The 13,105-nt window shown below is 38.8% G+C and overlaps 1 protein-coding gene across 1 annotated transcript; it reads left to right on the plus strand.

The window, feature by feature from the left end:
* Positions 1 to 1,982: 1,982 nt before the first annotated feature.
* On the plus strand, positions 1,983 to 11,456 carry copb1 (COPI coat complex subunit beta 1). The gene is made up of 22 exons (XM_056382235.1): positions 1,983 to 2,132; positions 3,740 to 3,892; positions 4,120 to 4,349; positions 4,621 to 4,790; positions 4,883 to 4,997; positions 5,107 to 5,199; positions 5,307 to 5,444; positions 5,584 to 5,703; positions 5,962 to 6,069; positions 6,185 to 6,331; positions 6,479 to 6,624; positions 7,019 to 7,115; positions 7,218 to 7,378; positions 7,477 to 7,597; positions 7,709 to 7,936; positions 8,185 to 8,364; positions 8,820 to 8,964; positions 9,090 to 9,209; positions 10,054 to 10,199; positions 10,398 to 10,487; positions 10,734 to 10,889; positions 11,139 to 11,456. Exons 2-22 carry the CDS (start codon positions 3,802 to 3,804, stop codon positions 11,196 to 11,198), a joined length of 2,862 nt encoding a protein of 953 aa, XP_056238210.1. The 5' UTR covers positions 1,983 to 2,132; positions 3,740 to 3,801; the 3' UTR covers positions 11,199 to 11,456.
* The last annotated feature ends 1,649 nt before the right edge of the window (positions 11,457 to 13,105 follow it).

Here is a 13,105-nt window from a genome sequence, read left to right on the forward strand (position 1 = left end):
ATTGTCATAGATTGCACATTTTCTGATTAACATTATGGATTTACAGATGGAAGGCCTACTTGTATTTATGCAAAGGCTAGCTTCTAATATGTAATAAATATTTCAAATAAAAATTCTATGAGCGCAAGTCAGTAAATGTGTGTCACCCATAGACTGCATATAAAGAGGTGGGTAATCTCACATGTCTCTAAAGAGTAAAAACTCCCATTCATTGCGCACTGTTGGTATATCTTGGCATTTGTGTTTCAATTTTAAAACACATATACAATATGTTTTAGATCTCCTTTTTTCAGTTGTTTCCCAGCGTGGTGAGATGCTAGCCTTGAATAAACTTGTGTGTTTTTGCATTTCATTTAGTTGCATAACCTATAGGTTACTGTTTGGAGACCTCAGTTTAGCCTTAAAGTCAATGCTTGTATACAGCTGACCACCATGACAGCTTTTATATGTGCTATCAATTCTATGAAATTGTCCATGAGAGTGCTTTTACGTATTTCTTCCTTTAAATTAATTTGAAGGATCAGATACAATATGACATGGCTTAAGAGAAACCATGCCCACAGAGCAGGCCCCTTTTTTACTAAGTTATATAAGAATCCTATAATAAACAATAATTTTAATACTATATTGTAAATAGAAGCACAAGTGAGGTCATTGTTCTTTGGCTGACATGGCTCTGTGACATAAACAAGTACTTTGCTTGTGATTTGAACCATAAACCCTCCTTATCACAACTTCAATTTGAATGTGTATGCCTATGCAAAGACTTGCGTGGAGATCAGGGTAACAATGAATGTAGTCTATTGTGGTGTTTGCAGCCATACAACACAGTGTGTTAAGTTGGTTTGCAAGACTCACAAAAATTAACAATTTTCCTCAAGATACCAAAACCAACAAAAACCCACTAATAAGTACTGTTTCTGTAGTGACAGCCTGATGTAAGCTAGTGTATGTGTCTGAGTCATAGAACAACATTATCCTGTTAGTCATTCATATCAAAAAAGATAATTTGTCAAAATATTGTTCTATGCAGCTTTATCAGGTTGGCCATAAAAAAAAAATCAGTTTCAGTTTTGGAAGTTAAGAATTCAGGAAAATTAAATATTCCAGTGATATTTATTTTCGTTTGTTTAGGGGCCTTTAGGGGCCAAGCTTTGCTGCATTGCTGTATCCTAATGACTGGCTGACAGATTTTACATGCACTTTGAGACAACGGTTCATTCAAGTTTCCACACACCTACTGTGTCACTAAGGCCAAGATTCCACTGGAGGGTGCTGCATACCATTAAAGTCCATTGTGCTATTTTGTGGAACTTACTTACTATTATGTGTGTGTGTGTGTGTGTGTGTGTGTGTGTGTGTGTGTGTGTGTGTGTGTGTGTGTCTGAAGGAGATTGTAGCAGTGAGGCCAACCAATAAACTTTGAAATGGAAGTTGTTAGAAATTGTTGGACACTCTCCAAAGCTTCAATTCCTTGAAAATAATACTGAATACTTGGTAATATTTGATTAGCCATTGTATTTTCTGGTTGCAGTGTTTTTGAATGTATCCTTTGCGTTTTTCTTAAAATATCGACAATAACTGCTGCAATGTTCACTTCATTTTTTTAATATGAAGTCATAAGTCCTGTGTAGTGCTCAATGCAACGTAGCATTTATTTTGTCCTGATCAGCTGTATTTTGAAAAGTCTTAAAAAACCTTCCATTTTATAGCAGAGTCGCATTGACATTTCCAGCTCCTTAGGGACTCAGGCCAGTCAGGATTGTAAAGGGAGTCAAAACCACAGGTAATATACACCTAAAGGAATAGAGGCCCTTTAAGTTCCCAGGTGGCATGCACACAAGCACGTGTGACTTGTACCCATATATAAATTTAAAATGTCATATATAAAGAATAGTTTTTCTAATGTATTTTTTATGTGAAGAATTTCTCAGTAGATTTTTTTTCTTGCGCTTTCCGGCTTTTGAACCTTCCGGCGCACGGTAGCAGTGATGTGGCTCAGAAAGTAATCTTCCACGTCATTAGGAAGTGGTGGAGAGACAGCTCGCCAAGGGAGCTTTTCTTCTTACAGATGTAAATATCCAAAACTGGATATCGAAGGCCACTTCAGAGGATAAGAGTCGTGCAGCTAGGTAGGTTATGTTGCTTAGTTTTAATCAATATGAGCGATGTGTAGCAGTGGTAACTGTTAAGGAAGCTAGCTAAGGTTACTGTCCTCCATTTCATTGCTAGCCTGGGCAGAAGCTAAGTTGGCGTTAGCTACCGTTCGCTAGTTAGCAATTAATCATATCTCTTAACCTAACTTCATATAACCTTTCGATTAGTCGTCTACGTGACTGATGTTATAGTTTTATTGAAGTTTTACTGCACAGATGTTGTTGCTAACGCAAGAAACGCCATCAAGGTTTTACCGTTGACAGTAGCTGCAGTGTTGTCCGAGGGTGTTAACGCTGCGTGTCACAATTTCTTGACTTCCAACAATAACATAACCTTTTTATTTTTATTTTAAACTGTTACTTTTGCTGTCACAGTGACCGCTACTTACAGTATCCGAGTTTTTACAATCAAATGCAGCAGAAAATGCAGGAAGATATCCAATTCTTGTAAACATGACCTCCATCCTTAACTTAAAAGTACTAATACGGCACTGTAAAATACTCCCATTACACCTAAAAGTCCTGCAATAAAAATTTACCTAAGTATAAACACGTAAATATTATCAGGAAAATGTTCTTAAAGCATCAACAGTGGAAGTATTTTAAGCGACTAAACAGTATCAAAACAGTATTTTTTGATAATTGACTAATCAGCTATTTAAGCGAATTATTTAAGCTCAGATTTTACTGTTTTTTTTTTTGCCATGCTTTTAAAATGTTCTTCATAGGTTTATTTGTAATAGTTGTAATAAATAAATGTAATAATACCTCCTGGTCATACTGCACTCTAAGAAATTCACTCCTAATGCAAATTAAATGAGTGTCTTCCAGAGTTAAAGGATTTAGTACAAAACTTCCCCTTGATGTTATTATTCCTCCACTGCATCTCAATTTGGAAACACCATGAGGAGAAACACAAAGAGGAAATTCTACTTGATTTGACTAACTCAGACTGCTGAAGCCTCATGTTAGCTCAGTAAATTAGCAAGGTTTTATGTTCAAATGCTGCTATTTCATTCAAATATTTAGGCTGTTATAAAAACACATACCTGTTATAGAGGGGCAAACACAGGCAGAACAATACATTGTCAACTATTTAGAGTTTCCAATTTATCTGACATTTCTTTGAGGAACCTCTGAAATGATAATTCAGATAGACCTAGGACCTAAGGTGACAGTGTTTAACAATGAGCCAATGTACTGCAAAGTTTGAAGTTTAATTCCAGTAAATAACAAGTGGTTATATTTGGCAAGTATTACTTTTCTTGTAGACCTGGTTAGCTCTTTTAGACAGTTTTCCAGTAAAACTAACACCTGTGAGTGGCACCTGGATGACAACTCTTGGTTTTCAAAAGCTCAAGAGTTTACCAGCCCCATTTCAAAACAGGTTGCCATGTCTTTTGTGGCTGCTGCCACTGCTCTTCATACTGTTATATGTACACGATGCTGTACATTAAACATATCTTGTTTCTTCAGTGTATGCAGATTTTGTTCAGTCTATATGGATTACTTGTATTTATACAGCTGTGTAAATGTTTTCTCCACCATTTCTTAATTATACTTTTTTTTTCTGTTTCTCATAGGTGTTATCCAGTAAGCGCCATTCATTGGGATTCCTCTAAACAGATACAACCCCAGCTGCAAAATGACGGCTGCAGAGAACGTTTGTTACACTCTGATCAATGTTCCATCTGACTCGGAGCCCCCATCCGAAGTCAGCTTAAAAGCTGATCTAGGTAACTATTCTGTAGCCAATGTTGGTTTTACTTGACAAATTACTAAACTGATTAATTGCCAATGAAAATACAAATCCCTCAATATTCTCAGTGTAAAAAAACAAATGATTCGACATATTCTCTCAAAAATAGCTTTAGGTGATAATCTATAAAAACTATAATGCATGCTTGAAGCCATGTTGGTCACGTTTATAGTTGTAATGATAATAATTATCGTCTTTCTATAGAAAAAGGGGAGATCAAGGCAAAGACTGAAGCCCTGAAGAAGGTCATCATCATGATCCTGAATGGTGAGAAGTTGCCAGGACTGCTGATGACCATCATCCGCTTCGTGCTGCCGCTTCAGGACCACACCATCAAGAAGCTACTGCTGGTTTTCTGGGAGATTGTCCCCAAAACAACTCCAGATGGCAAGCTGCTTCAGGAGATGATCCTGGTCTGTGATGCCTACAGAAAGGTAAGCTAATTGACACATGAATCACATGAGATAGTAAGATGCACATATCTAAATGGATGGCTGAACAGTTTAGCAGGGTTGTCTGACTCCTGAATCCACATAATTTCCAGTAAGGCTCTACTAATTTCTGGTTCAAAAGCTGAACTTGGTGCGTACTTTCTCTATAATGTAGTTACAGTTTAACTACTGAAAGCTTTTAAAATGTTAGTTTCACTTATATTTTTAAAAATTATTCAGCAATCATCATATGAAATCTTTCTTCGAATTTCAGGACCTGCAGCATCCCAATGAGTTCATTCGTGGCTCCACTCTGCGTTTTCTGTGCAAGCTGAAGGAGTCTGAGTTGCTTGAGCCCCTCATGCCAGCGATCCGGGCCTGCCTAGAGCACCGTCACAGCTATGTGCGCCGCAATGCTGTCCTGGCCATTTACACCATCTATAGGTACAAACAGTTTGTTCACCTTTGCACATATATTTTGTACTCCATTCAATGGTGAAGGACAAGCAACTGATGATGGTATTCTTTTGTTTTAGGAACTTTGAACATCTCATCCCAGATGCTCCAGAGTTGATCCATGATTTTCTTGTCAATGAGAAAGATGCCAGCTGTAAGAGAAATGCGTTCATGATGCTGATTCATGCAGATCAGGTCTGTAGCATATTGTCCTTTTCTTACTGTTTCTGCTATAGTGTGACACTAGACCTACAATATCTATCCCAAAATGAAATCATGTCATTCTCATATTCACGTCATACAGGATCGAGCTCTGGATTACCTCAGCACATGTATTGACCAAGTGCACACTTTTGGTGACATTCTTCAGTTGGTCATTGTGGAGCTGATTTACAAAGTGAGTCAAGACCTTTATTAGTCTAATTGAAGCTTTATAGTAAAACAGTGTTCTACCAGAAGAACTGGTGTAAATTCTAAGCTCTTTGTGTTTTTGTTCTTTGTTAGGTTTGCCATGCTAACCCCTCCGAGCGCGCCCGGTTTATCCGCTGCATCTACAACCTGCTGCAGTCCTCCAGCCCCGCTGTTAAGTATGAGGCTGCTGGCACTCTTGTAACTCTCTCCAGTGCTCCCACAGCCATTAAGGTAAATCAGCAAGAGTGTGTCCATGATCTTATGTAGGTCATATACCCTTTGTACAGCACTAATATTGTACTATATTTGACCCAATAGCAGTGATGTCTTTGGTCTAGTACAGTCTCTTAAGCATTCTTTGTGACTCCAGGCTGCTGCCCAGTGCTACATTGATTTAATTATCAAGGAGAGTGACAACAATGTGAAGCTGATTGTTCTTGATCGCCTGATTGAACTGAAGGAGCATCCCACTCATGAGCGTGTGCTCCAGGTACTTTGCTGTGTTAAGTTTTGCTGCTATAATTTAGTAAATAAATAATAATAAAAATCTCTTACCCATTAAACTTCAACAAAATGTACATGAAAATATGCAGAATACATTTTATTTAGTCCACTTTATAGGCTCAAATATGTCAGAAAACATCTGGCAAACATAGATTTGTTATGAAACAGTACCAGTTTTCTGCACTTACAGTGTATCATTTCTGTTCAGACAGAAGTTAATTGTCACTAATGCTTTTTAATACAGGATCTTGTGATGGACATCCTGCGTGTTCTCAGCACTCCTGACCTGGAGGTCAGAAAGAAGACCTTGCAGCTGGCACTGGACCTTGTTTCCTCTCGCAATGTAGAAGAGGTCAGTATATCCACAGTATGCACAGTATATCCATGCTTTTGTTGTTGTTTTCTAGCATGGACACAGGAAAAAAGAAAATATACTGCAAATATAGTGACATCTATTTGTTTTCCAGTTGGTGATTGTTTTGAAGAAAGAGGTGATCAAGACAAACAACGTAACAGAACATGAAGACACTGATAAATACAGGCAGCTGTTGGTACGCACTCTCCACTCTTGCAGCGTGCGCTTCCCTGACATGGCGGCCAATGTCATACCTGTGGTGAGCTTCGTATTATTTTTGCACATTGAAAAGATGCTCTCGAAATGTTTTATATTTCATAGGTGTTTGAGAGAGACCCAAATGTTGGTTTATATATGCACAATAAGAATACATGAAGACTTTTCTGTGTGTTGAAATGATTTACAGCTGATGGAGTTTCTAAGTGACACTAATGAGGCAGCTGCTGCTGATGTGCTGGAGTTTGTACGGGAGGCCATTCAGAGATTTGACAACTTGAGACCCCTCATCATCGAGAAGATGCTGGAAGTCTTTCACGCCATCAAAACTGTCAAGTAAGCACATTCAGGGGTATATTATGCAGAACTATGAATAACTTTTTTGTTTCTCTCTTAATGGTTATAAAAAGCAGCCTATTTGATTTAGATATATAAATGGGGCTGACTTGCCAATTTGAACATATTGCCTTGTCTGCTGGAACCTGTTTTTATCAAAATGATAGAACTTAAGCAGCTCATATGAGCCACATTGATGTTAGAAATATTGAAGCAGGGTAACAGGGTAAGCAGGGTTTTAGCAGCAGGATACCTTACATGAGGAATGAAAATGGTCTGATTTTGGTCATCTGAATGTTGTAATCTTTTTCTGTTGTCACATTTGTCAACTGTTTTGTAGAATTGGCAGAGAGTCGTCATGTTTGTGACCTTTGTCTCCATTTTCATATTTCAGGATCTACAGGGGAGCTCTGTGGATCCTAGGAGAATACTGCAGCACCAAGGAAGACATCCAGAGTGTGATGACAGAAGTACGCAGGTCTTTGGGAGAGGTATGTTTGTCCATTGTTGTTGTGTAACACAAGCTTACTAGTGAGTCCCAATACAATAATAATTATCACAAATATCTGATATCTATGTCTTAACTTGGACAGATCCCAATTGTAGATAATGAGATAAAGAAGGAGACAGGAGAGGTGAAGCCAGAGGATGAAGTGAGTGCAGCTCCAGCCCAGAAGCTGGTGACAGAGATGGGCACCTATGTGACACAGAGTGCCCTCAGCTCCTCCAGGCCTTCGAAGAAAGAGGAAGATAGGTAAACATTGCTCATTGTGGAGGAGTATCAGTATCAGCCAAGTTGTATGGATTTTCACCATCCAGCACACTCGATAAACACTGATATTGTTTTTCCAGACCTCCACTCAGAGGCTTCCTGATGGATGGAGACTTCTACGTGGCAGCTTCCCTGGCCACTACACTAACCAAAGTGGCCTTGCGCTATGTTGCTATTGTTCAAGACAAAAAGAAACAAAATGTAAGATGTTGTCCTCTCTTCAAAGTCACTAAAAGACAGCGCCTTTTTAAAAAGTAATTCAGCCAACTGCCACGTTCCTCTAATCCCTGCTCTCGTGCTCTCCCCCCTTAGTCGTTTGTTGCAGAGGCCATGCTGATCATGGTCACTGTGCTGCACCTGGGCAAGTCTTCTCTGCCCAAGAAGCCAATTACAGACGATGATGTGGACCGCATCTCGTTGTGCCTGAAGGTCCTGTCAGAGTGCTCACCACTTATGAATGACATTTTCAACAAGGAGTGCCGCAAATCACTGTCACATATGCTGACTGTCAGACTGGAGGAAGAGAAGCTGTCACAGAAGGTAATGACAGAAGCCTGAACTCAATAGTTAACCTCCTGACAGTCGGGCACAGCTGAAGCATTATCACAAGTAAAGACTGGTGTTGATTTCACATTTTTGGACCCAGCTCTCATTTAATATATAAATAATATATTGAAAATATGCATTTATATTTGTGGGTATTTTCTGTGTGTTGATTCTGTTGTTGGCTAACTGTGGGCTGCATAATCCCCCTTAAAATAACCATGTGTTTTGTTTTCTGACCACAGAAAGAATCTGAGAAACGTAATGTAACAGTACAGGCAGACGACCCCATCTCCTTCATGCAGCTCACAGCCAAAAATGAGATGACTTCTAAGGAGGACCAGTTCCAGCTCAGTCTGCTGGCTGCTATGGGCAACACTCAGAGGAAAGAGGCTGCTGATCCCCTGGCTTCAAAACTCAACAAGGTACAAGCCCGCAGAAATCTTAGCATGCAAGACAACTGGAAATTATGGTGGAAAAAACACAACTGTGGGAGACAAAGTTTGGCTGTAAATGTCATCTCTGCTCGGATATAAGATTGATAGTTTTTTTGTTTTGATAGGTTGTCCATTCATTGTTGCAATTATAATACATAAATATTTTAAGACCTAATGGTGATACCGTATTTGCCTCGGAGGATGATGCTGTTGTTCTGAGTATAATTGATGTTGATGCAAGGACACGCAGCTCTGAGTCGTTTTTTCCTTTTCATCCTGCTGCACTGTTGTGTAAATCCTTGTCATGCAGGTGCACTGCTATAAAAACCTTGCTAAAAAATTGAATGACAAAAAACTCTTCATTACTTACTGTGAAAAAATATTTGCATTTGCTGGGGTTATTATAGTTGATTATTAAATGTAACTGATTTTTGTCCAACTAGGTAACCCAGCTGACAGGCTTCTCAGACCCGGTGTATGCTGAAGCCTATGTTCATGTCAACCAGTATGACATTGTGTTGGACGTGCTGGTGGTCAACCAAACCAGTGATACTCTCCAGAACTGCACCCTTGAGCTGGCCACTTTAGGTTAGTCCATTTTATTTTCTATTGCACTGGACAAATGTGCAGGTTTTTTTTTCTCAAGGAACACTGACTCAAGGCAGTCACATCCGTGTACACATTTCATTACACTGAGTTTTATCTTTCCACAGGTGATCTCAAGTTGGTTGAGAAACCTTCACCTCTAACTCTGGCTCCTCATGATTTTGCTAACATCAAGGCCAATGTCAAGGTGGCCTCTACTGAGAATGGCATTATATTTGGCAACATAGGTAAGAGACGAATTTTGTGTCTGTTTAAGATCATAACTCAACTCATGTTGTATTTGCTTTGTGTAACATAGAGCTACCCCCAATCAAAGATTTTCTGGTCGAATGGTAGCAATTAGTGAACTATTTGTCAAACGTTTATGATATTAATTTAATTTTTTAAATATATATTTATATATCAGAAAATGGTTTGAGTTCTAGGACTGAGAAAGAATCTTATGAGTAACATTGTTAACAGTGTGATTACCACTGCCATACATTACAGAGAAATACAAAACCGTAATAATGAGCCACCTGTTAATTACAGCGGCAAAAGCAGTAATGATTGTGAATGTGTCAAACAGCCTGCAAGGAGACTGAACATTTTGTTGATGAATTTCAAAACATCACACATCTTATGAACTCGTAACACCAACACAAAATGGAGAGAAACATTTTCACATTTTGCACGAATGCACAAACGTGCATTGAGCAGAGTAATTTAGCTTCCCCAGTCCCCACAAACACTCGGACAAGGCTAATAGCGCATATGTTTAAGGTCGACAAATGATAGGTGAATGTTTGCCCGAAGAGTTTGTATGTCACCTTCTTGGGGTCTCCTCTCGAGATGATCCCACACTTTGGATTTCCTGCCAGACATATGTAATTACTAGCTAATAATGTAAGCAATATCTGTCTGTCATCACTTCCTGTGGAGTTTTTTTTTTTTTTTTTTTTTTCCCTTGCACCCAACCAACTAATCAAAACTTGGTCAACTGAGGCTCATCTCATTGACTGTTAGGGTGAGTCCTAGTTTAATCAGTGCATGTTTTCTCATTTTTGGGGATGTTTGATTCTTTCTGTACAGTCTATGATGTGTCGGGAGCTGCTAGCGACAGAAACTGCGTCGTCCTCAGTGACATCCACATTGACATCATGGACTACATCCAGCCAGCTTCCTGCACTGATGCAGAATTCAGACAGATGTGGGCAGAGTTTGAGTGGGAAAACAAGGTAAGATTTGCGTTTCTACTTTGTGGCCAGTTCCATCAAAATAACTGGCTTTATAAAAATGACTTTGTCTGGCAACTTAACTCCAACGTGTTTTAAGGGAACGCATTGATTTACATTGAACAAATCAATAACAGTATTCAGAAAATATAAAGTTGTGAAAATTGAGGATGGTTGCTAAGTAGCCTTTGTTTGTCGTAGGTGACAGTGAACACCAATATCACCGATCTGAACGAATACCTCCAGCACATCCTCAAGTCCACCAACATGAAGTGTCTGACTCCAGAGAAGGTTGGTATGAGATATTGAATACAGCAGAGCAATGATGGCAGACAAGCTTGGCAGGAATCATAAACATAAATGAAATAGGCAGCTAAGACTTTCAGTGATGGTTCATGTCGGTAAAAATCACAAGTAGGCTTTTTTAGTGGTCCGATTAGAACAGTCAGCACCAAGCCCATCATGACAGCTGAAGTGTGTTAATACAGTGTTGTTGTGCAATATTCTCAACTATTTTCTTTTTGTCTTTTAAACCAGGCACTGTCTGGCTTCTGTGGCTTCATGGCTGCCAACCTTTATGCTCGTTCTATCTTTGGAGAAGATGCCCTGGCTAATGTCAGCATCGAGAAGCCCATCCACCTGGGGCCTGAGGCACCTGTCAACGGACACATACGCATTAGAGCCAAAAGTCAGGTGAGTCACAGCTGCTGCACCATAAAGTAAAGGCTTGGTCGAATTTATTTGCCCTCAACTCAAGCAATGCCACCAGTTCATCTTTTGGAAGAATAACATTTAAATCTGATATCTCATTGAAAGAATTGGGATGAATGGACAAGGAAAGTGAATATGAAATAACCCATTACATGTGACGTTACCAGTATGTATCCAATTTGTTAATATATAGAATCTGTTGCAATAAATTCTGTCTCCTTCATTCCATAGGGGATGGCCTTGAGCCTCGGTGACAAGATCAACCTCTCTCAAAAAAAGACAAATGTCTGAGACAACTCAGATCCAGCTGATCCCTCTGACTTTCTAAAAGTCACCTGCTGTTCTCTTGTATCACCCATTTTACAGCCTTTTCATCACAGCAAATTAAGAACTTTATGTGGTCAGTTGCTTCCGTGCTGTTTCTTTCTTTCTTTTCTTTTCTTTTTTTTTTTTTTTTACATCACCTCTGTTTAAAAACTACATCTCAGTAATGTCCCTGTCCTTCTTCTTTTCAATAAACATATGTATTAAAAGAAGGCGAAAACTTCATGCCTGGTGCTGTATTCATTGAGAGCTCTTATAGTAATTTTGGATACTCTCCACTTTATAATTATTTTTTATTAGTTCACATGATTTCAGTTTTGAATTAAAGACATTGATGTGAACAAGTAATGTTTTGCCAACTTACTATGTCTAAATTAGGTGTGAGCAAGAGCCTCATTTCTAATCTTGATTATTTGTTTCTAGTGCTTTACATCTAAGTAGAAATATAACCAATCAAAATATTCCATCTAGCACTAGCATTAAATAGCAGTTTGAAGGGCGAAGTTTGGACAAATACTAGATGCTATCATCAGCCCCTATTTGATTGATTTCTCTTTGAAAGTTGTGCTGTAAATGTGAATTAGATCTTTAGTAAGTGATTTCAAAAGAACATGTTACTGTTACCTAAAGGTGGTTGTGTCTCAAAGTGAAAGGACTCCTGGCTGGAGCTCCTGCTGTGTCCAGCTTCATAGCTCCAGGCTCTAATTAGAATTCTTCAGATGCCTTTAGTGATATGTTGCACAGTGTGAAACTGATTGGAATTTGTTCTGGCAGTATCTCTAAAGTGACAATGACATCATGAGGATTTAAAAATACTTACGTATCATAGGCAAGGACCTGATTTCTTTAACCCAGGGTAATATACTGATTTCAAAGGTACTCTCAAAACCATCTGCAGTTTTTACTGACACTGTGATAATGAGACGGAGATGGATTAGTGTTGGCACAGACCTACCTATTCCACCTGCTCTCTATAATTTATAACTAAAGGGACATTTCTGGGAATATGCCAGATTAAAAGGTCACAACCCCGATCATGCATTTACATTATCTGTGAAATCTGTCTCTCTGGGGTTTAGATAAAGGCTGAAGGAGACTTTGAAGTCGGACGTTCAGCTGTGAAAGTAAACAGTTGACTTTCTGACAGGAGTGTTGCAGCCAAACTGCTGTGTCCTCTCGAATTAGTGTAGATATTACTCATAAACGTTACAATGACAGGGAATCCCCATAACTTGATTTTTGCACCTTGCGTTTTTGTGCAGATTTTCCTATTTTGGCACACCATCACGTAGACGGAAAGTACTCTCCTCAGCGTTCTTTTACATTCTGTTACATTCTTTAATGCCTCGTGTTTGTATAGGGATTTGTACTGTGTCAATGGAAAAGTGAATTTGGCTTTATTATATTTTGCATCAAGGCCCATGTCAAAACAACTTCTGCTTTTCATCTATGGCATCTGTGTAATACTGTATTTATTTAGAAACATATTTTATAGATGCCTGCATGTTATTACAAAGAATTGATCCAGCAAAATTATTTCTCATAGCTTTCTAAGCTGCTAACAAGCTTGTCCTCAGTACTTTAAACCCACGTGGGTGAAACTGAAACTTTAGCAACAATATCAGTACTGTAGATATTAAGTTAAATATTAATAGGAATGTCTGAAACCATTTTGATTTACTTTACCACTCTTAATCAAGACTTGCAAGAACACTCAAGTTTACCATTTCAGATTCTTCTCTTTTGACACTAGGTGGCGACACAGGTGTCAAAGCAGACAGTGTGGTGGTAGTGCAGCAGGATTTGTCATAACATGACATACAAGTGATATGATGATATAATACAAGTCGTGCTTGTACACACCGAAGTAAGTC

This window comes from Seriola aureovittata, chromosome 1 (assembly GCF_021018895.1).
Source record: "Seriola aureovittata isolate HTS-2021-v1 ecotype China chromosome 1, ASM2101889v1, whole genome shotgun sequence".
Classification (NCBI taxonomy): domain Eukaryota; kingdom Metazoa; phylum Chordata; class Actinopteri; order Carangiformes; family Carangidae; genus Seriola; species Seriola aureovittata.

What these genes read in the sequence shown, in the direction of transcription:
- copb1 (XM_056382235.1), top strand. Translation starts at nt 3,802, where the DNA reads ATGACGGCTGCAGAGAACGTTTGTTACACTCTGATCAATGTTCCATCT. An exon ending in AAGAGAAGCTGTCACAGAAG is followed by an intron (nt 7,937 to 8,184) that starts GTAATGACAGAA and finishes TTCTGACCACAG; the next exon opens with AAAGAATCTGAGAAACGTAA. An exon ending in GCATTAGAGCCAAAAGTCAG is followed by an intron (nt 10,890 to 11,138) that starts GTGAGTCACAGC and finishes TTCATTCCATAG; the next exon opens with GGGATGGCCTTGAGCCTCGG.